This window comes from Polypterus senegalus, chromosome 12 (genome assembly GCF_016835505.1).
Source record: "Polypterus senegalus isolate Bchr_013 chromosome 12, ASM1683550v1, whole genome shotgun sequence".
NCBI classification, from domain to species: domain Eukaryota; kingdom Metazoa; phylum Chordata; class Cladistia; order Polypteriformes; family Polypteridae; genus Polypterus; species Polypterus senegalus.
The window spans coordinates 154,327,789-154,351,972 of record NC_053165.1 but is presented as its reverse complement, the minus strand read 5'-3'; the positions used below and the strand labels follow the sequence as shown (position 1 = coordinate 154,351,972).

At 42.5% G+C, this 24,184-nt stretch overlaps 1 protein-coding gene across 5 annotated transcripts in view; it reads left to right on the top strand.

The window, feature by feature from the left end:
* s1pr2 (sphingosine-1-phosphate receptor 2) overlaps nt 1-24,184 on the top strand; it is a 246,929-nt gene that overhangs the window by 78,390 nt on the left and 144,355 nt on the right. For 4 of the 5 annotated variants that reach the window (XM_039770367.1, XM_039770372.1, XM_039770366.1 and 1 more), the window contains exon 2: nt 16,511-16,635. In XM_039770367.1, the coding sequence (XP_039626301.1) occupies nt 16,511-16,635 (125 nt within the window). Of the gene's footprint in view, nt 1-16,510; nt 16,636-24,184 lie in introns of those variants that run through there. The other variant, XM_039770370.1, reaches the window with a different exon arrangement.

Sequence of the window (24,184 nt, the reverse complement as noted above, 5' to 3'; positions counted from 1 at the left end):
ATTTTGATGTCAGAGATCCAGAGATGGAGATTGAAAAGGAAAGGGAGGTGCCAGCACTAGCTGACCGTGGTGCTAAACACATTTGCACCTACAGTAACGTTTGCCTGGGATGCCAAGAGGTTCAAACCAGATTGGGTCGCACTGCGCCTGCCACCGCCACCCACCTGCCATGCAAAAGATAGCCAGGCAGCCGGCCCACCACGCATTTCTGCTGGCCATCGAGCCACCCCTGCGCAGCCGCTGCTGTCAGACACGCCAAACAGAAACTCACAGCACACAGCAACAGACATTTTTTTTTGCACATTGTTTTGTGTGCTTTTCAGATAACAGATTTTTTGGGAAATAATATTCAGCCCTCAAAGAGTTAAGGGGGGGTGAGGGGGGGCACGTCTCCTGTCTGTAGTCATCTCATCATTGTTAGCGATGGTAGTGCCATTAGCAAATCTTGGGCAGTTGCAGGCCTGCATTCACAGCAGGCAGCTTGGCTCATCAGATTATTTAGGATCAACATGGAGGTGGTAGTGGTGCTGCCAGTCCGGGCAGGCTAGGTCTAGGACGGTGCAAAATCCAGTTACAGAGGCTGTCACTAAGCCCCCAAATCTAGGAGTGCGGTGACCAGCCTTGATCGGGAAACACTGTTAAATGCTGAACTGTATAAAGGGGGCTTTTGCAGGGCAGGTCCATTCACATCAGCACTTTTATTGGGTTGGTGCAAAAAGATGGAGGAATGGGGTCAGTGCATGGAAGAATGTTTAGTTAAAGTCAGGAATGTAGAACTGGCAGCCCCTGGTTATCATCCAGGTCTGAATTTAGACTTCAATATTTATAGAGATAGACCGTTCCATTTATGTAGCGCTTTTCCAGACACTCAAACCGCTTTAGATGGACAGTAAGAGAGCCATTGCAACCACCACCAATGGGCAGCATCCACCTGGCTGATGCAAAGGCAGACATTTATTTTTTGCACCCGTACACTCATCACACCATAGCTGTTAGTTGGTGAAGGGGCTGAGAGAGACAGCCAATTAGAGACAGGGGATGATTAAGGGGCCTTTAATGGACAAGACCATGGTGGGAAACATCAGGGTGCCCCCTACTGTTTTTTTTTTTTTTAATTTAACCCAGGGAAGCTTTTATGACCACAGAAAGTTGGGACCTCGATGTTATGTCTCATCTGAAGGTTGGTGACCGTTTTTACAGCACAGTGTCCCCCATCACTGCATTACGGCCTCCACATGCAGACCACAGGGTAAGCACTCCCTGCTGGCCACAGTGACCCAAGTTGGTCTCCCATCTAAGTACTGGCTGGGCACAAAAACACAGTTAGCTTCAGGTGACGTGCAGGTGGTGTGGCTCTTGGCGACTTAGTAATGACAATCTGCTCACCTAAGAAAGAAAGGGCAGCGTGTTGGTGACAAGTGTCTGTCTGTGAGACTGATGAAGCTCTGCTTAGTACTGTGACAGGGCAACGTGAAGCCAGGGGTCAGCTCTGGGTATTTCTAATCACAGGAGACATCAGCTTAGGGCAGGGGAATCAGGAAACAAATTGGGCATCGCTAGCTGGAGTGGCCGTGTGTGTGTGTGTGGCTTCCCATCAGAAGGGGAGGACGGGACTGTAGTGGTAAACTGTTTGCCATTTCACCCTTCTAGTGCTCTGTCTGTCATCGTGTCCTCTTGATAGCATTTCTAACTCTCAGTGTGGGAGGGCAGACAGACAGCTCCCTTTTGGAAATCACTACTCAACTTTTTTTTTTTTTCCATTATTTTGTTGGGTCCTTTTACAAATATTTTATCAAGATGCAGCGTTTCTGTTCACACTGCATCCTCCCACCCAAACAATAGTTGCTGATTTGCTGTTCTTCACAATTGCTGTAGGCAACGCAGTGGTGCATACTTAACAATACAGCTGCTCTTCTCAAGTGTCGCCAGACAAGTAACACTTTGGGGCACAGTGATCAGAGAACCAGTAATCCAGCGGTTGCTATTTTTAATATATATAAATGAATTGGAATATACTGTACAGTAAGTAACAAGCTGGTTAAGTTTGCAGATGACACCAAGGTAGGAGGATTGGTAGAGAGAAACCATTGAATCATCACAGAGGGACTTGGGCAGCATACAGATTTGTGGGAGATGAAACTTGATGTACAGAAGTGGGTCAAGTGGATGGATGTTAGGTAGGAAAGCATAAGATGTTTGAATATTTTCATAACCATGGGAGGTCAAAGCAACTGGCCTATAGTCATTAAGTTTAGAGATTTTATCCTTCTTGGGAACGGGAATAGTAGTCGCTACCCTTAAAGCAGTCTGGAGCTTTTCCAGTGAAGATGGGTGCTAAGTGGTCTGCACAGTGTCTTGGAGAGTACCAGGTGAGACTCCATCAGGGCCGACCACTTTCCTAATATTCTGTTTTCTGAAATGTCTTTGTACCTCCTCTTCTGTCACAGGAAGTATGGGGTGGAGTGGAGAGGAATGCCTGGGGGCAAAGGAAGCTGAAGAAGGTGAATTGTACTTTAATGAAGGGGGTCTCGCATAGTGATCAGAAAATCAATCTTCTTCTTCTTCTTTCGGCTGCTCCCGTTAGGGGTCACCACAGTAGATCATCTTCTTCCATATCTTTCTGTCCTCTGCATCTTGTTCTGTTACACTCATCACCTGCATGTCCTCTCTCACCACATCCATAAACCTTCTCTTAGGCCTTCCTCTTCTCCTCCTGCCTGACATCTCTATCCTCGGCACCCTTCTCCCAATATACCCAGCATCTCTCCTCTGCACATGTCCAAACCAATGCAATCTCGCCTGTCTGTCCAACTTGAGCTGACCATCTAATGTCTTCATCTCTAATCCTATCCATCTTTGTCACACCCAATGCAAATCTTAGCATCTTTAACTCTGCCACCTCCAGTTCTGTCTCCTGCTTTCTGGTCAGTGCCATCATCTCCAGTCTATATAACATAGCTGGTCTCACTACCATCCTGTAGACCTTCTCTTTCACTCTTGTTGATACCCATCTGTCACAAATCACTCCTGACACTCTTCTCCACCCTGCCTGCACTCTCTTCTTCACTTCTCTTCCACAATCCCCATTCCTCTGTACTGTTGATCCCAAGTATTTAAACTCATCCACCTTCGCCAGCTCTACTCCCTGCATCCTCACCACTCCACTGACCTCCCTCTCATTCATGCACATGTATTCTGTCGTGGTGGTCCTACTGACCTTCATTCCTCTCCTCTCTAGAGCAGATCTCCACCTCTCCAGGGTCTCCTCGACCTGCTCCCCACTATCACTACAGATCACAATGTCATCAGCAAACATCACAGTCCACGGGGACTCCTGTCTAATCTCGTCTGTCAGCTAGTGGTAGGGCTGCTGTTATTTTTAATATATGTAAAGGGATGGGTGTATTCGTAACAAGCTGGTTAAGTGTGCAGATGATACCAAGATAGGAGGATTGGCAGATAATTTCAAATCTATTGAATCATCACAGATGGACTTGGAGAGCATACAGGCCTGGGCTGATTTGTGGCAGATGAAATTTAATGTCAGTAAATGTAAAGAATTACACAAAGGAAGTAAAAATGTGAGGTTTGAATACACAATGGGAGGTCTGAAAACTGAAAGTACGCCTTATGAGAAGGACTTAGGAGTCATAGTGACCTCGACACAATCTACTGGCAGACATGTTCAGAAGACATTAAGAAGGCTAATAGAATGTCAGATTATATAGAGCCTTGATGTGTGGAGTACAAGCCACAGGAGGTTCTGCTCAAGAGAGAACTACTTGGGACTTCTCATGTACTCATCACGGTCTACATTAATGGCGCTTTTCCACTGCATAGTACGGCACGACACGGTTCAGTTCAGCTCACTTTTGGGGGGTTTTCCACTGGGAACAGTACCTGGTACCTGGTCCTTTTTTTTAGTACCACCTCAGCCGAGGTTCCAAGCGTGCCGAACCGTTACCAAAGCGTGGCGTGTAAACTCTGCTGGTCACTGATTGGCCGGAGAAAATCGTCATTACTGCCTCACTGGCTATTCTTTTCTTTTAAGTACACACACGCGGAAGTTTGTGTCCCGTCTCTCCATCGCTGGACGCAGTTTGTTGCATAAGTGGATGAATGTTTCTTCAGACATTTGAAAGTTCTCCAGCCACTAAGTGTTTGTAAAACCGGGAACAATCACATCCCACCACTCTGAGGCACTGTTAAATGTCCAAACAGATGGTCTGTTGCGGCGACTTTTTTGCAAAATGTGGAAGATCTGTAATATACAGAATCAGCATTTTAATGTTACACTGGCAGTTAAGTTCATTTTATGCTTTGCAACAGTGATAAAAGTTAGCTAGTGATGTGCTTTTTTAGATGCTTACCCTTACGCGTTGTCGTTGTCTGCGTGTTGTTGTAAAAGTTCCACGGTGTCACGGCAGTAGAGGCGGCGCAACTATAACGACATGGGAATAATCCCGCCCACTCTAAAGCGGTACTAAACTGCAGTCGAAACGCAAACCGAGCCGAACTGAGCCGAACCAAGGTGAGCTGTACTGAACCATGCTGTGCCATACTATGCAGTGGAAAAGCGCCTTAAGACAGTGGAGAGACGTAATCAAGACAGCTAACAGAATGTCAGGCAAGTCACGGGAGGTTCTGCTCAAGCTTTATAACACACTGGTGAGGCCTCATCTGGAGTCCTGGGTGCAGTTTTGGTCTTCAAGCTACAGAAAGACATAGCAGTGCCAGAGAAGAGCAACAAGGCTGATTCGGGGCTACAGGGGATGAACGATGAGGGAAGTGAAAAGAGCTGAGCCTTTAGAGGAGATTAAGAGGAGACCTGACTGAAGTATTTAAAATGATGAAGGGAATTAGTCCAATGGATCAAGATGGTGAATTTCAAGTGAGTTCATCAAGAACACGGGGACACAGCTGGAAACTTGTTAAGGGGAAGTTTCACACAAACGTTAGGAAGTTGTTCTTTACACAGAGAACCACAGACACTTGGAGTAAGTGACCAAGTCGTGTGGTAGACAGTAAGACTTCAGGGACTTTCAAAACTCGACTTGATGTTATCTCTCTATTTTAATAAAAAAGAATCCTGGGATGAGACGAGACTTTTTCTGAGAGATACTTTCACTCCCGGGGCTGGAAATAAAAGACAAAGAGTAGGTGACAAAGTAGAAAGCTGTGAAGAATTCAAAAACGCTGGCACGATACACATGCAGAACAGGTTAGAGATAATGAAAGTACTAAAATTTGAAAGTCTCAAGAAAAGATATTGAAGATCGCATTAGTGCAAACAAATGGAAATTTTTACTCGGTGAAATAACAGAACAGCGAAAAGAGATCGAATATACTGTTCAGAATTAAACTTTAAGTCGGAGACTTGTAGATCGTCTAATTCGTGTTGCCATTAGGCAGAAGTAGTGTTTCTTCCCAATGAAGAGGCCTATCCGTGAGAATTAAAAGATTTGTTGTTTGGTGAAAGTGAAATCCACATAGGCGAGCGGCGGGTTTGCGGGGAGGAGGCCAGGGGATTCGGAGGTTGGAGTGGGTTGGCGAGCGAAGCCCCCTAGTTTTAGAAGAATTAAGTGGACAGGGCAGGTAAGCTTTATTGGGCCTTTATTGGCCTGTCCGCATCTGCATTGTTCTAATGTTGTAATAGCTTTTATTATTCTCACTTTTCGTCAAATACATCTTTTTGAAGAATTTCTTAGAAGCTGAAACCCTAAGCGGACCCCAGCAAGTAAAGTGGTTTTGGTGTTTCAGATGGACTTTGAAATGCAGAGTCCCGTCAGTGAAGTCACTGAAAGCTTCCCTCATATTTGCACTTCATTTCAGAGACGGCCGGGCAGGCTAATTCAAATCCTAAATATGGGTTTAAACTGCGTATGAAATTTGAAGGATGAGTTCTTTCAACTGCGGTAATAAATGAATAATCCACCACAAGAGAAGAAAGGTTTACTCTGCACATGATCTTAAGTCGTTTTGGCAAGAGAATGAGCAGCGTGAAATCCCTTCATCTCTCCATGCATTACCATAATCTCCGCTTCTCCTAAATGGTGGCTTAGAGCTAGAATCATGCAGGGGCGTCCGGTGCACAGCAGAAGTAAATGTCTATTTTATCTTTGTGATGGAACCAGGGGCATCAGCGAGCCCCAAACGCGAACGCACAGTGAGTCCCAGGATCAAATAATGGAAGGTTCCACAAAGTTGCAGGAAGCACAAAGACATCTCTCCACAATAGCCTTCTCTCACCGCCACTACCACACTGCCCTCCACCATTCGAGTGTTACTCCACGCCCTCCCAGCTCCGACTCGCCTGGAAAAGGAAGTGCGGCCCCTTTTATTATTACCTGGGAGTACTTTCGGTGCCTGGGCGATTGCCCGATGGAAGCACTTCTGGGTCAAGTGAAAGTCCATTATAACAGGGAGCTTGTCTTCCTGCGGCACTGACATCCAGGGCTGCTGCCATCTAGCATTGCTGGGAGAGTTAAAAAAAAAAAAACCCAGCGACATCATCTCTTTTTAGTGGGCTGTCCATTCATCCCTTTTGGTCCTTCCTTCCGGGTCTGATCCCTTTCTCCTTCTTGGCCGGGATGCCTATCTGCCTATTAGGAGCCTCCCGTCCGGGTAAGGAACTGTCCCCTCTTCTGGTTGGGATGCCCGTCCAGCCCATGTGACATCTACATCTTATATAGTTCCTGCCATATCTGTGCATCTTGTGTGTTTTATTTCTATAATCAATTTATTTTTAGTTTATCTAGATTATCGAATTGCATTGTTCATATCATTATAGTGACTTTTACTCGCATGTGTGTTTAATTGGGCAGTTCATATCTTATGTTATTATACGGTGCCTTTTGAATCTATCGATGTGTGATCACAAACATGAATGAACAGACGAGTCCTGGGTTCAAAGCAAAGGGTTTTATTTTAAATAAATCCCTCCACACAGCAGTCACTTGAAGGTGTATTGTGCCAATGGTGCCATATAACATTTCGACCGTCACTCAGTCTCTCTCTATCTCAATGTTCCATTCATTTCTATTATATAGCACCTTTCATATCTGTCCAACCTGCCTGCTAGACCACTGAGATCCATGAACTCATGAACCCTAACCCTTCAGTAATTTAACAGGCAAGGAAAAACTTAGCTGAGAGGATCTGACTTCCACATAAAAACACACACACCTGTGTAAACAGGGTAAACACTTGAGGGGGCATCGGTACACAAAATTAGTGGTGATGGTCTGTGCATCCCTGGGTACCCATGGGACCAGAAGCAAATAGCTGAAATTTTAGTGATGTGGACAGAGCCCATTGGAACCCCACCATCTTTCCCTAAACCCTAACCTGCTCTGAACGCTAGGTGAGCTCTGGTTCACCGCCGAGGTCCTTTTGTGAAGCTCCACTGCTGGAATCTGTCAGATCTCATTTAAAGACTCGCTTCTGATGGAGACTTGTCTAAAATAAGCTTGTTCTGATCTCCATCACTGGGGTTTGGGGCGCAGTCTTACTTGGCATCTAAATGTTGTGATAAAAAGACCAGTGAGACAGATTAAGGGTTGGGGGACCGTCCCCATATACTGTAGGTGAACCAGAATGTTAGCTTTTTCTGTACAGAGTGTAAGAATTAGCATATACATTCGGCAATGATCCTGGAAAGACAGCTGGTTTTTATGGCGGATGGAGCGGAAATTGGTATAGAGCTGCAATGACGTGGATGGGATGTGACGGAGATGATGTCATCAGAGGGCGACCGGGTTGAAGTCGTCACTTGGGGAAGGCCTTCCTTGTCCGTGCTCGTCTTTTACCGGAGACTTCACGTATCGGGATTCATCTGTTCTTTGGTCTTTCTGATGAATAAAGGAGTGAAGCGTTAGTATGCTGTCTTATATTCCCGTCCGGTGAGTTTTCGTGCTCCATTGGTCCTTCTGGCTGCCCCCTAATCGCATGTGCGTGACAATGTGTAGGCCAGACAAGTCACAGGAGGTTCTGCTTAAGCTTTATAACACACTGGTGAGGCCTCGTCAGAAGTACCGAGTGTGTAGTTTGGGTCTCCAGGCTACAAAAAGGACATAACAGCACAGGAGAAAGTCCAGAGTAGAGCGACGTGGATGGTTCAGGGCTACAGGGGATGAAATTGAATGTCAGTAAATATAAAGTATAACACATAGCAAGTCAAAATGTAAGGCTTGAAAACACAATAGGAGGTCTGATGAGTTATGAGGAAAGATTAGAAGAGCTGAACCTTCTCAGCTTAAGGAAAAGGAGATGAAGAGGAGACCTGATGTGTGGACTACACGTCCAATTAATGCTTTATAACACACTGGTGAGGCCTCGTCTGGAGTACTGAGTGTGTAGTTTGGGTCTCCAGACTACAAAAAGGACATAACAGCACAGAAGAAAGTCCAGAGAAGAACGACGAGGCTGATTCAGGGCTACAGAGGATGAGTTATGAGCAAAGATTAAAAGAGCTGAGCCTTTACAGGAGATGAAGAGGAGACCTGACTGAAGTCTTTAAAATGATGAAGGGAATCAGTGCAGTGGATCAAGACGATGAAATTAAAATGAGTTCATCAAGAACACGGTGACACAGTTGGAGACTTGTTAATGGTTAATTTCGCACAAACATTAGGACGTTTTGCTTCACACAGAGACCCACAGACACTTGGAATAAGTGACCAAGTGGCGTGATAGACAGGAGGACTTTAGGGAACCTCAAAACTCGACTTGATGTTATTTTAGAAGAATTAAGTGGAGAGGACTGGTGAGCATTGCTGGAATCGATGGCCTGTTCTCACCCTGATTGCTCAAATTCACACTATAAAGACTTCAAGTCTATCACAGGGTCCACTGCCAGCACACATGAGGTTTTGGGGTTGAGGATTTGCAGCAGACTCTGACTGGCACAACTCAATGCTGATAGCTTTAAACCGGAAAGTAAGGAAAGCTTCAGCCAGCCAAAAGTGTGGAGATTTAAAAATGGCCCAGCTGCATGTGCTGTTCAAAGAGGGGACGCTCTCTAAATCAAAGGCTCCGAGCTCCACCAATGTACATTTGCTGCTGACAACTAATGAAATCCAGCTGCGGTAAGCAGAGCAGACACTCCCTGCAGGGTTGGGTGACCTTCCCGCATCGTTAGCCGAGAGACATGCTTGTTTTTGAGGCCTCCCAACACAAAGCCCCCCCGTTCTTCTGTTAATAGACAGATGATAGACTTTTCTGTTTGGTTGAATACAATAGAAGACATAATTGTCTGATGGTCGGCGAGGCAGGAGCTTTTCTTGCTAAATGATGCAACATGGCAATAACTACAAGAGACCGGATGTTTAAGGAGCCAGCTTCTTTTTATTTTAAATAGCAGACTTGCTAGTAGATAACAAGTTAGAAGATGTATGTGTGGTGCATTGGGGGGGCTTTGCAGGCACTGTAGCCCACCGTGGACGGAGTTCAGTAAGTCGGTTTTAGAAGTTTCACGATCCATGTCAGGGTTCCAGGAGCCAAGGATTGGGCAAAAGGCTGAAAGTGGGCCATCATAGAGGGTCACTCTGCCTGCCTCACACACACACACACACACACACACACACACACACACACAAGGACGCCAGTCCACTTATCCTGCATGTCTTTGGATTGTGGGAGGAAAACCACGCAGACACAGTGAGCCATGTCATCTCCGGGCCCCAGGATGTGACTCCTGGTCTCCCTACTGCTACTGCACCACCCTTATAATAATTAATAATTTTACATTTTTCTATTATACAAAGCGTAGACTTATTTATTTATTTTTAATTTGTCTGATTTTTCTTTATTTTCATCTTGAACAGCAGAAGCATTGAATCATCAAGAATCATGTCGCCGGTGGCTCTTGACGTCTGACACGTGGCCAGAGTGTCCTGTCTCCGTGTTCTCAGTATACGCCACAGCTCTCGTGTTACTCCTAACACTCCCGACATGATTGCTCTAGGCCGCTTGTACTGGCACTTTCAGCCCACCTCTGCCAGTCTGATCAGACTGGACAAGAGTGACCCCCCAACCCCGGTCTTAGCGACATTTCAATTCTCTGCACATTATTTGAATAATATCTTGCGTCACCTGCACCCGCAGCTTCACTCCTCCTGTACAGAAAACCTGGGTGATGCCAGCTGCATGGGCAGTCCATCAAAGTCCTCTTGTTGGCCCACTCTTCAGCTGTGGCGCTGGCTTCTCTTCTCGGTACTCAAGTGTGGCACTTGGTGCCACTGCCCACCTGCCAAGTTGTTCTGCCTGCCTAAGATAAAGTCGTCTGTGGTAGAGGGGTCCTTTCATCTGATTGGCTGGCTCAGCGCTGACTCAGCTGTGGAATGGCCAATAGGGGGAGGCAGCTTGATGGCCGAGCTGTCTAGGACTCTGAACAAATCCAAATCGTATCGTGATATCATCTACTGTTAATTCGGCTCTGTACTCATCATATTTCTATCACACTATTATACTGTTTTGTGGATTACTTCTGTTCTGTGTATTGTATTGACTCCCCTTCTTTTTGTCACCCACTGCATGCCCAACCTACCTGGAAAGGGGTCTTTCTTTAAATTGCCTTTCCCAGGGTTTCTTCCATTTTTCTCCCTACAAGGGTGTTTTTCTTGTTTTCTTAGAGAGTCAAGGCTGGGGGTCTGTCAAAAGGCAGGGCCTGCTAAAGCCCATTGCGGCACTTCTTGTGTGGTTTTGGGCTACACAAAAAATAAATTGTATTGTATTGTATTGATGAAGTACTTGGCTTTTTGTCCTGCCTGTGTTGCCACAGTGCTCGTAGGGAGGCCTACTTGACCTGCCGCATCATTTCATTGTACAGCTTGAGGTCGTCTGCTTTGGACTTCGGAGATCTCCTCGGCGCCATCTGCAGTGCGGCTTTCTTTCTACCAGACTTTAAAGTTTATTTCACTCCATTATAAAAGAAAATCCTCAGACAATAATTTCAACTCCCGTGAGAGATAATTTTGAGACTTTTTGCCAAGAGATTTTGACAAGTGCTGCAATCCTTTCAGACATTTCCAACCATGCCAACAATCCACTCACTTCTCCATCGTGTGAATGCTATTGTCAGACACAGTTCCTGCGCTCTCGGCTCCAAGCAGGGTCGGAAATAAAAGACAAAGAGTAGAAGACAAAGTAGAATGTCGTAAAGAGGTTCAAAAACGTTGGCGCGATACACATGCAGAGCAGGCTAGAGATTATGATAGTACTAAAATTTGAAAGTCTCAAAAAATGACAGTAAAGATTGCATTAGCGCAAACAAACGGAAATGACAAAGAGTAGAAGACAAAGTAGAACGTCGTAAAGAGGTTCAAAAACGGTGCAATACACATGCAGAGCAGGCTAGAGATAATAATAATAATAATTCATTACATTTATATAGCGCTTTTCTTAGTACTCAAAGCACTATATATGACAGTACTAAAATTCGAAAGTATCAAAAAATGACAGTAAAGATCACATTAGCGCAAACAAACGGAAATTGTGACTCGGTGAAATAACAGAACAGCGAAAAGAAATCGAATATACAGTATGGACATAGGTGATATGACAGAAGTATGTAGATATTGTATGGCTTTAAAGTTTAAGTCGGAGACTTGTAGATCGTCTACAAGGAGATTAAGAGGAGACCTGACTGAAGTATTTAAAATGATGAAGGGAATTAGTCCAATGGATCAAGATGGTGAATTTCAAGTGAGTTCATCAAGAACACGGGGACAGAGCTGGAAACTTGTTAAGGGGAAGTTTCACACAAACGTTAGGAAGTTGTTCTTTACACAGAGAACCACAGACACTTGGAGTAAGTGACCAAGTCGTGTGGTAGACAGTAAAACTTCAGGGACTTTCAAAACTCGACTTGATGTTATCTCTCTATTTTAATAAAAAAGAATCCTGGGATGAGACGAGACTTTTTCTGAGAGATACTTTCACTCCCGGGACTGGAAATAAAAGACAAAGAGTAGGTGACAAAGTAGAAAGCTGTGAAGAATTCAAAAACGTTGGCACGATACACATGGTACAGGTTAGAGATAATGAAAGTAATAAAATTTGAAAGTCTCAAGAAAATATATTGAAGATCGCATTAGTGCAAACAAATGGAAATTTTTACTCGGTGAAATAACAGAACAGCGAAAAGAGATCGAATATGCTGTTCAGAATTAAACTTTAAGTCGGAGACTTGTAGATCGTCTAATTCGTGTTGCCATCAGGGAGAAGTAGTGTTTCTCCCCAATGAAGAAGCGTATCCGTGAGAATTAAAAGATTTGTTGTTTGGTGAAAGTGAAATCCACATACGCGAGCGGCAGAGACGTGAAGTGGCTGGCGCGTAGCGCAGGCTGGGGGGTTGACAAGTGAAGCGAGAAGGGGGCAAAGCCCCCTAGTTTTACATTAAAAAAAATTGTAATATTGAATAGGCCCTTTCTAGGCAACAGCACCGCACAACTACACTTAGCAGGAGAAGGCCTGGTATCGGATTCACTACTCCGGACTGGCATTACATCCAGGGTTGGCACCTGCTGCGGCCAGTAGAGATTTCAGCCCCCATGTGATTGTGTGAAATAGTAAATGGATATGAAATATGAGAGATTCCTAATCCACACATCAGAAAGCACCTACAGCCCGTTTTTTTTGTGATCAGTTACAAAATCAGCACCGAAAACCCTCATTTGTTCAGAGATAGTGTTAGCCTTTAAAAAAGGAATAAATAAAAAGATGTTCGCCAGCAGCAACATTTATTTCAGTTGCACATTTTGTTTACTACTTATGCTGTAGCTATCGAAGTGCCTTACAAAGACGTCAAACACGATGGCCGCCATCATCACTCGTGAGAATCCGTCCATCTCACAGTAACATGCATCCGAACGTTTATTCAATAAAGTGCATCTCCATAACAAACTTCACCCCTGCAGTATCATTTTTTATTTTTATATCCAGCAAGTGGAGCAGCAGCAGGTCACACAGTGAGTCTCTGGCAGGGACTACGCCAGCAGCCATATGGTTTACATTCAAGTGCCTTAACCACAATACAAAGCAGATGAAAACAGAAACAGCAGCAGAGATGGGGACACAAGCCTCGGAAAAACGAGTTAAAATACAGCGGCTTCTTCCCGTAAAGTCCCGAACTGTTAAACCTTTAGGCTGAGTGGAAACTCAACAAGACGCCGAGTGGAAGTCAAAGCACTTTAAGAATCAAAGTCAGCTTTGGAATTGTAACGTCATGCCAGTTAGTCCAAATGTGTAATATAAAGGCAAATTATTAAAAGGTAATGTGTTTGGTGTCATTCTGAGTGGCCCAATGACAACCCTGCTGTCACAGCTGCATATAACACAGAGTCACTATTGTCACCTTATATTAGCACAAGGACCTGAAGCAGGCCAAATTTTAATTGTTCTTCCATTACCAGCAAAGGATTTGCTGCAGTGCTAACTACTCCAGAGTGGCTCAGCAGTTAGTGCCTGAATTCAAGATTAGATTTGCCGGTTTATAGAGTGTAAACATTCTCCCTGTGTCTTTGTGGAGTTATTATGGTTTTCCTTCGACACCCTAAAGATATGAAGAACGAGTTACAATATTGATTTTAAATTGGCCTGGTGTAGGTGTGAGTGTGCCATGTGGTGGAATGGCAGCATTTCCCATTCTGTGATAATAACGTTTACCTTGACACTGAATACACAATTGTGTCAAATCATTTCAATGCACTTATTTAGATCAGTAGTCCTCAAAGTGTTTGAGACAGAGCGCTACTTTTTCAAAGTCCGAGATACAATGGGCCACCAGCGGCTAGAAGTTGTAAATCCCTGTTATAAATACTCTGTGAGTTTTACAACACGGAGATACAAACTTTTAAATCAAACATTGGAGGATTTGTGTTTCAATGTCCCAGGCTGGAGCCAGTGCAATGTCTTGGGTTTCATTTTTAAATCCATTTTATGGTACCTTGATATAAAAAAACACAAATTTCTATCAAAAACATAAACATTTGGTGGGCGTTCAGACCATATTATGTGTATGTATATTTAAAAATGATACAAGGAACACAGATAAAGAGCTGGGGCACCACCTTCGTGACCCCTTATAATCTGAAACATTTGAGGAAAACAAACACGCAATTAACTGCAGACACGAGTCCAAAACAGACCTGGACTAGGTAAGGGCTTATGAGGCTAGAAGGCTGGAAGGGGCGGGGCAAAGAGGATGGGCACAGGAAATGATGTTAGTGATAGGAGGGCTGTCAGTCGAAAGAGAGAGATAGGATCAGATAACAGCACCAACCCCAGGCTTGGTGGGTAACTACATTCACTAGAGCCTTAAAACTACTACATGATATATATCTATCTATCTGTTATAAAAAAAAATCTTGGTGGAAGGGAGACGAGACGTGATCTTCTTGGAAGACACTTTAAAGGCCAGCGAGATGAAAGAAATTGGCCACGAAGCGTCTCGTGGGGACCTTAAACATGATTCTTGGTGCCAAGAGATTGCAATTTGACGTCCCGCGAGACAAGGCAGTGAGACAACATTTTAAACAAGTTCACGGACATCTAACCAAGCAGTTGTTGGAAGGCTTTTGGCAGACGGACATCATGTGCTCCCAGCTCTTAAAACAACGACAAGCGACAAGCAGAACACGCAGCTCGCCAGAAGCAGCAGCACCAGGAAGCCAGCAGATGATCCGACCGCTTCTCCTTAGCGTGCATTCAAACCCCAATTTCACAACGCGAGCGGCAGAGACGCAAATTGGCAAAAGGGCAGCTGCTGTACAGGCTTTGAAATGATCGACGCAAACCACGACAAACAGAAAACACAACTCGCCAGGAGCAACAAGCCAGCAGATGATCTGACTGGAACTCCTTAGCATGCGTTCAGCTGCCCCCCCTTCACAACGCGAGCAGCATTTATATGTCCTGCGAGAAAGAGATGTAACCACGCCCGGGGCCGGAAATAAAGGACAAGTACAGTGTTGGTTTACAAAAGTTTTAAAGTAAAATTGAAAATAATGCATATGTAACAATTCCATGAAAATAAAAATCTCTTTAAATTGTATATCTGGTAAACCAAACTCGAGGGTGGCTGAGCGAAGCGAGCAGGGGGCAGAGCCTCCTAGTATGTATATGTATGTGTGTATATATATATATATATATATATATAGTGAGACTTGCCTGGACACCACCAGTCGGAAACCACATCTTTATAAAAGTCTGTGACAATATATATATACACTGTGAGTGGAAAAACACACCAAAATGTTTTTCATCACATCTTCAACAATAGTCGGCTGATTTACTTAATGTTTGATACAAAGTGTATGTAATATGTTTCCAACAACAGTTGTATTAATTACTCACAAGTTTATACAATGTTCCAAATTTTATCAAAATCGGCCGACTATTGTTGAAGATGTGATGAAAACATTTTGTGTGTTTTTCCACTCACAGTGTATATATATATATATATATATATATATATATATATATATATATATATATACAGTATATATAGTATATATATAATATATATATATATATGTGTGTGTATTTATGTATTTATCTATTTGAAGATCTTCAGTAAAAAGCCAAATTTCTCCCTGGGGACAAATAAGGTTTTAGATCTCTCAATCTATCTATTATATAGTGCCTTTCACATCTGTCTGTCTGTCTGTCCTATTTTCATATCTATCTATCTATCTATCTATCTATCTATCTATCTATCTATCTATCATATAGTGCCCTTCATATCTATCTATCTATCTATCTATCTATATAATTACATTATGAGACTGAAAATTGGAAGAAATTTAGGCTGAGAGAGATTTTGCTATACGTGAAGAACATCGTAATGCATAGGGGTGAATCAGAAGTTAAAGTTCTCCGAATGGCCATTTTCCCTGGTCCTTACAGCGGGGAAGATCACTTAGTGTGTGAAAGGTTAGGCACCCTCATTTTTATTAATGTATAAATAAATTTGTTAAGTAGGTACTTATTTGACTAACATGTCACATCACTCTGCTCAGACACAGCGACTGTCACCTAGTGGACTACTTGCCTCGCACTCACAACCACAGCTGATCCATGGGCCACACTTTGAGAACAGCTAATGCAGAGGAAGGTTTTATGCAAAGTGACTTACAGATCACAAGTATATTGAATTGAAGCTCCGGTTTGTTAAGTGAGAACACAGTGAGCCCCTCATGACCCGTCATCCACTCGGTCACACGCCTCTGTGCATTTCTGTCGTGTTTTAGTGAGGTGAGGTCTCCTTATCAACCGGATTGCTTTGTGTATTCAATGACATAACTTTAAAGTAAAACCAATGAATAATCAGTGCTATTTACCACGGAGAGCTGTATCTGAAAACGAGAAAATCTTCAGCTATAACACCTTTGTACTTTGTGTTTGCACAGCAAAAGGGAACAAAGGCCATGTTTTATACTGTAAGACTAGCCTCCTTAACCAGTTATTATGTTATATTTCCACTGACCAAAGCTTCTTTACACTTTTGTAGGAAAATGCAGACCCTGCTAAAAATGGATTACAGTTCCAGCACCAGTTTTTGAGGAAAAACAAATCTGCCTGTCATCTCCACCACCAAATTATTGCTTCACACAGATGTGTCCATATCCTGTTCAGGTAATATTTCCAGTTTTTAAAGAATTCTGCTAGCTTTAATTTGTATCATCAGTTTTCATGTTTTTGACACTTGACTGCCTTTCTTTTTGTCAAGTGGCAACAGGTGACACATTTGTATATAGAGTAACATTATCATTGCTATATTATTTTTGTTGTTATTATGATTATTGTATATATTTAACTGGGACGTATGGTAATGCAGTGGTTGTTACTGCTGCCTGATGGTTCCAGCAGTCCGAGTCCAGTCCTATAGATACTCATCATCTCCATTCAGTCATCTGCATGTCTGTATTGGACTGGGCCCCTTTCTAGGATATGTCCTGCCTTGCCCCCAATGCTGTCAGGAAGATCACAGCCCACCTCAGCCTGACACCATTAATCACAGCAGGATTAGAGACTTGGTAAGGGCCACACAGTAGTTGCGTCAGCACCCTTATGATTTAAATTCCAGTACTTTTGTAAGTATGCCATACCGCCTGGCATTGCTGCTACCACACAGCATTTTGGAAGATCAAAAAGTAAGACGGTTTCGGAGACCGAGGTGTCATGCTCTGTAGTGCCTGCCAGTTCATGGCTTGGTGTATGGTTAACACTTTTTCACCCATTAAGATGCAAGTACAGTTCCTGGAATAGTCTACTGGTTCCATTACACACAGAACACACACACTCCAACCTACTCGGACAACTTACCAATCATTTTTGGCCATCCCCTCTTGCAGATGTTTCTGATCTCCAGCCTCGAAGTCCTGCTAGACAGCTCTTTTGAAAAATCACATGTCAAAGCAACCAGGATGACTTTAAATCAAATACTGTATAACACTGCTACAGTCGGAACCTTCCTCCTTTATTCTGTCATGCCTCCATTTATTTTTAATGGTCTTCCTGCTTGACCGCTCAACAGACTGCAGCACGTTCAAATTGCTGCCACCTGAAAGACCAATCGTAAGAAAACACTTTACTGCTCAAGGGGCTCGACTGCAATGGCTCCCTGTCCAATATTGTCAGGAATAGGCGCAGTCCTCTAATTTGCATTTCAGGGCAGGAATGGGCTGGGCCCTGTCCCCGACCCCTCCCTTTTGGTGTCATATTTTTTTTTCTCTCTGGCCCCTCCCCTCTCTGGTTGTTGCCAAGCAATACCGATGATGCAGAAGTCACATGATGGGGGCAGGGCATTCTAGAACTGATAAGGTCAGAGGAGGGATGTCACATACAGCAGGTAGGCAATAAACAAGCAGTGCGTGCGTCTACACAAAGACACGATGAGGTGAGGTGAGTAACCCGGTTAAGGCAGGAGTAAATAAATACATAAATTATTTGCATTTATATAGCGCTTTTCTCACTACTCCTAGCGCTCAGCAATTGTAGGTTAAGGGCCTTGCTCAAGGGCCCAATGGCATTTACGGGATTCGACCCAGCAACCTTCCAATTGCCAGTGCATCCCTAGCCTCAGAGCCACCACCCAGTGCAAATACATTTTTGAAGTTCTCTAACATGTTTTCTGAGATTGTTCTGTCGAGCTTTGCTTTATTTTGCCTTATACAATTACTTGTATTAGGAATTTGTTAGTTTTCACATACCCCTTTGGAGGTCAGAGTGCAGGGTCAGCCATTGTACAGCGCCCCTGGAGCAATTGCAGGTCAAGGGCCCAGCAGAGCAGAGGATCCCTGATCTTTGGCAGTAATGGGGATTTGAACTGGCAACTTTCTGGATACCAGCGCAGATCCTTAGCCTCAGACCACCACTCCTTAGCACTGTGCGTTAACATCAAACATTTAGCGATTTTTGAAATACTGAGACCGATTATTTCACTTTGCTCATGCAAGATTAGTTTTCTTGGTTGTTTTTGGTTAGTTTTTGTATAAATTATGGATTTTTCAAATGTTAATTTTTTTCCCTGTGCTTAAAACTCATTAAAAAAAAGTGTTTACAGCGAGCAGTTCATAAGGCTGTAGCATGAACTCCTGCAATGTTCGTTTTCTCTGTTCAAGGTTTTCTCAGTGTTATTCAATGTTTTTTACATTTAGTTTACTACTAGCAAAATACACGCGCTTCGCAGCGGAGAAGTAGTGTGTTAAAGAAGTTATGAAAAAGAAAAGGGAACATTTAAAAAAAAAAAACGTAACATGATTGTTAATGTAATTGTTTTGTCACTGTTATGAGTGTCGCTGTGATATATATATATATATATATATATATATATATATATGTATATAGCAAAATACCCGCGCTTATGCGATGTTGTGTGTTAAAGAAGTTATGAAAAGAAAAGGAAACATTTTAAAAATAATGTAACATGATTGTCAAAGTAATTGTTTTGTGTATTTGGCGGCAGCGTCACGAAGTTGTTTTCGGTAGCTGCATCAGAAAATGTACCACGACGTCTGACACGACTCCTTTTTAGTGTTTTCTCACAGCTTGGATTGCTGCTGTCATAATGGGTTTGAGTCTACATATATATATATATATATATATATATATATATATATATATATATATATATATATATATATATATATATATATATATATACATACATATCTTCATATCTACATATCTATATACATATCTACATATACACATATATATATACATACCTATCTACATCATATATACACACACACATACATACACACACACAAATTATATATGTGTGTGTGTGTGTGTGTATATATACAATGTAGATAGGTATGTATATATATATGTGTATATGTAGATATGTATATAGATATGTAGATATGAAGATATGTATGTGTCTATATGTGTGTATATAGCTTTGGTCACTGAGTGCAAGGGAAAAATAATAAAATATAGTTTATAAGTTATTAAACAGTAAAACTTTAATGTTTTAAGAAGTACAGGTACATTGAGCACTACTGGAGTGGTTTCGGCTAAACTACATTGTAAGGACGGTGTAACATAACAGGTAAGTAGTACTAACAGCAGCTAAAACGTACAGTGGTGTGCAAAACTATTTGCCCCCTTCCTGATTTCTTAGTCTTTTGCATTTTTGTCACACAAAATGTTTCTGATCATCAAACACATTTAACCATTAGTCAAATATAACACAAGTAAACACAAAATGCAGTTTTTAAATGATGGTTTTTATTATTTAGGGAGAAAAAATCCAAACCTACATGGCCCTGTGTGAAAAAGTAATTGCCCCCTTGTTAAAAAATAACCTAACTGTGGTGTATCACACCTGAGTTAAATTTCCATAGCCACCCCCAGGCCTGATTACTGCCACACCTGTTTCAATCAAGAAATCACTTAAATAGGAGCTGCCTGACACAGAGAAGTAGACCAAAAGCACCTCAAAAGCTAGACATCATGCCAAGATCCAAAGAAATTCAGGAACAAATGAGAACAGAAGTAATTGAGATCTATCAGTCTGGTAAAGGTTATAAAGCCATTTCTAAAGCTTTGGGACTCCAGTGAACCACAGTGAGAGCCATTATTCACAAATGGCAAAAACATGGAACAGTGGTGAACCTTCCCAGGAGTGGCTGGCCGACCAAAATTACCCCAAGAGCGCAGAGACGACTCATCCGAGAGGTCACAAAGACCCCAGGACAACGTCTAAAGAACTGCAGGCCTCACTTGCCTCAATTAAGGTCAGTGTTCACGACTCCACCATAAGAAAGAGACTGGGCAAAAACGGCCTGCATGGCAGATTTCCAAGACGCAAACCACTGTTAAGCAAAAAGAACATTAGGGCTCGTCTCAATTTTGCTAAGAAATATCTCAATGATTGCCAAGACTTTTGGGAAAATACCTTGTGGACTGATGAGACAAAAGTTGAACTTTTTAGAAAGCAAATGTCCCTTTACATCTGGCGTAAAAGGAACACAGCATTTCAGAAAAGAACATCATACCAACAGTAAAATATGGTGGTGGTAGTGTGATGGTCTGGGGTTGTTTTGTGCTACAGGACCTGGAAGGCTTGCTGTGATAGATGGAACCATGAATTCTACTGTCTACCAAAAAATCCTGAAGGAGAATGTCCGGCCATCTGTTCGTCAACTCAAGCTGAAGCGATCTTGGGTGCTGCAACAGGACAATGACCCAAAACACACCAGCAAATCCACCTCTGAATGGCTGAAGAAAAACAAAATGAAGACTTTGGAGTGGCCTAGTCAAAGTCCTGACCTGAATCCAATTGAGATGCTATGGCATGACCTTAAAAAGGCGCTTCATGCTAGAAAACCCTCAAATAAAGCTGAATTACAACAATTCTGCAAAGATGAGTGGGCCAAAATTCCTCCAGAGCGCTGTAAAAGACTCATTGCAAGTTATCGCAAACGCTTGATTGCAGTTATTGCTGCTAAGGGTGGCCCAACCAGTTATTAGGTTCAGGGGGCAATTACTTTTTCACACAGGGCCATGTAGGTTTGGATTTTTTCTCCCTAAATAATAAAACCATCATTTAAAAACTGCATTTTGTGTTTACTTGTGTTATATTTGACTAATGGTTAAATGTGTTTGATGATCAGAAACATTTTGTGTGACAAACATGCAAAAGAATAAGAAATCAGGAAGGGGGCAAATAGTTTTGCACACCACTGTATATGGATCATCTCTCGGTGGTTGATCCCTTTTGAAAGGCGCTACTCAACGGCTGTGGTATAGAAATTACATTTTCTATGTGAACGTTCAAATTTGTGCCTTTGGTAATGTGCCTTACCGGCATTTAAAGAAAATTAGTTTTGTGTCCTCTGCAGTGTTAAGAGAGAAAGGCTTTGGTTTGGCATAAAAGGAAAAAGGTGTAAAGAAAGGAAAGTTGCCTTTTTCTTTTATATAGTATAGAGATGTGTTTGTTGACGTTATGATCGCCTTTTGGGGACAGTCGCGGTGGGTCTTGTGTAGACTGGTGAGACGTCCCTGCCATTAATCAGCTGTGATGGCACTGTCAGTCCTCCACTGTGCGTGTCTTCATAATCCGAGCTGACGACCTCATAATCGTATACGTGCAAAAGAAAGTGCGAATCGCCTTAATATTAGTTTGCCGCGGTGTAGAAAAGGGGTCCGTGTTTGCACTTGTCTGGGCTATAGCTCAGGGGGAGGATGAAAAAAATTAAAAGTGCTCACTTTGACTTAAGGCAGAAGCACAGTCTGCGTCTCAAAGGCCGGCACAGCTATGCACGCGCGCTGGCTGCTCGACTTTTGCTGGGCAGGAGACGCCACTTTTTGCAGACACGTTCACTTGATCAAAAGTCTGAGCGCTCTTTGGAGGTCATTCATATATATATATATATATATATATAGCAAAATACCAGCGCCTCAGCAGCGAGAAGTAGTGTGTTAAAGAAGTAATGAAAAAGAAAAGGAAACATTTTAATAATAACGTAACATGATTGACATTGTCATGAGTGTTGCTGTCATATATATGCCTGCCTCAGTAAATCACCCTCGCTTCGCTCTTACTTTTTTACCGTTCATTTAATCATGGCTAGTGGCGGAAAAATTATAAAATGGAAGGAGGATTACACTGAGTATGGCTTTACCAAAACAATTATTGACGGCGAATTGATTATTCATAAAGCTTGAATTGGTGATCTGTTTTTCTGTGTGCGTTAAGTGTGTGTGAGGTGTTAACCTCATATTTTTTCATACTTCTTCTCAAACCAAGGGGGTACGAGGGTAAAATTAATCGAGAAGAAAAGGAAAGATTTTAAAAATAACGTAACACGATTGTCAATGTAACCTTTTGTAAGTAGTGCCTGGAGGATTCAGAGTGTGGAGAAACTCTAGAGACAGCGTGTGTATTAACTTGTGGATTTTTCTGTGAGTATTTGGTGGCAGTCTGACAAAGTTGCTTCGGAAGACGGCGTTAGCTGCAGAGCTCAGCTCAGAGCCAAATGAGATGAATGGGAGGGGAGATGATGACGTGACTCCCCCCCGCCTTAACTGTCAATCCCCCACAAACACAGTCTCTCGGAATTTGCATAAGCACAGCCCTTCACCTACAATTTTAACTTAGTTGCAAAGTGATCAAAACTCTCGTTTATATCCTGCGTCCTCTCATTAAACTTGTATCCCGCATTACCTGTGGGCATGTGAAACGCCAGCGGCAGCCTGTCTGTGAACTTAATTTAAAGTTTAGGTTTACACCGTGCTTTGTTTCCGAAGTAGCAGCACTCATGAATATGGTTGTATGTGTCACTCATTCGCTTCTTATTGTTTCGCTGCCTTCTCAATTATATAATGTATGTTTTCTTCAGCGCTTTTTGGAGGTCTTCCTGGTTTTCTACGTACTGCGTTGACAGTCAGTTCACGTGATTATGTGGGTGGCGTGATGATGTCACACGAAACTCCGCCCCCCACGGCCATCGAGCTCAACTCCATTACATTATATGGAAAAAAATAGCTTCCAGTTATGACCATTAGGCGTAGAATTTCGAAATGAAACCTGCCCAACTTTTGTAAGTAAGCTGTAAGGAATGAGCCTGACAAATTTCAGCCTTCTACCTACACGGGAAGTTGGAGAATTAGTGATGAGTCAGTGAGTCAGTGAGGGCTTTGCCTTTTATTAGTATAGATTACACTGTGCAGTCTATTGTATAATTAACTATTTTTGTGCTTAAAAATCTTTAAAAAAATATAATTACATACAGTTTGTACGGTCCGGAACGGATTAATTGTATTTACATACAATCCTATGGGGAAAATTACTTTGGGTTACGACCAAATCGGGTTTGGAACGAATTACGGTCGTGACCCGAGGTTCCATTGCACAAGTAATGGCGCACTGCACAATGACTTGAGCATTCCTAGTTCTCATCCTCTTTCTTTCTCTTCACCACTAGCTGTGCTCCTCGACTAAAACGGTTTGAGGTGTTAAGTGATCGATATAGGCCTCAGTGTTAATGTTTGTAGTGCGTCACCTGTTGGAATGTAATTCGAAAACTGCTATGAACCAACAATGTCTGTAGGGTACTCTGAGGGCATACAGGCCAGAATTTGGACCTCATCCATGTTTTATTTTTTTTGTATTCTGCCCCAAAAGTGTGATTCGGCAGCCTAACTCTTAGATGAGTTTTCTGATAGTCTAAAGTAACTGTTCCCTTATCACACTAAAGAAGCCGTATTTTATTGGGAGAATTTTGGAGTTCACTGCTTTAGCAGTCCAAGTTTTTGGGTGAAGAGTTGTTTTTCGGTTGAGGTTTGAGCATAAAATGAAAGCCATCATATTCATTCAAAGAAGCTGATTTGCTCAGTACAGCTGACTGAAAGTTACACTTTTTTTTGATCACAGTTTGTCTCTCTTGAGAGAACAAATTTTAATTATACATGCAACGGGAGAGAAAAAAAAAAAGTCCTCACATCGAGTGATCTTGTAAAGTTCAGGACAGTTTTAGTGCTTTAGGCAGGAAGTTATTTGCATAATCACATTTTAAGATCTGTCCTGACAGCTAGAATTTCAAAAGCTGCGATTTCCTGAAGTACAGTTAAGATTTAATACTAAACTAGAAAGTTGGCGTTCTACTTTAAGTGGGTGGCTTATGATCAGAAAAGCGGTGGTCTATCTTCACAATTACATTTTATGTATAAA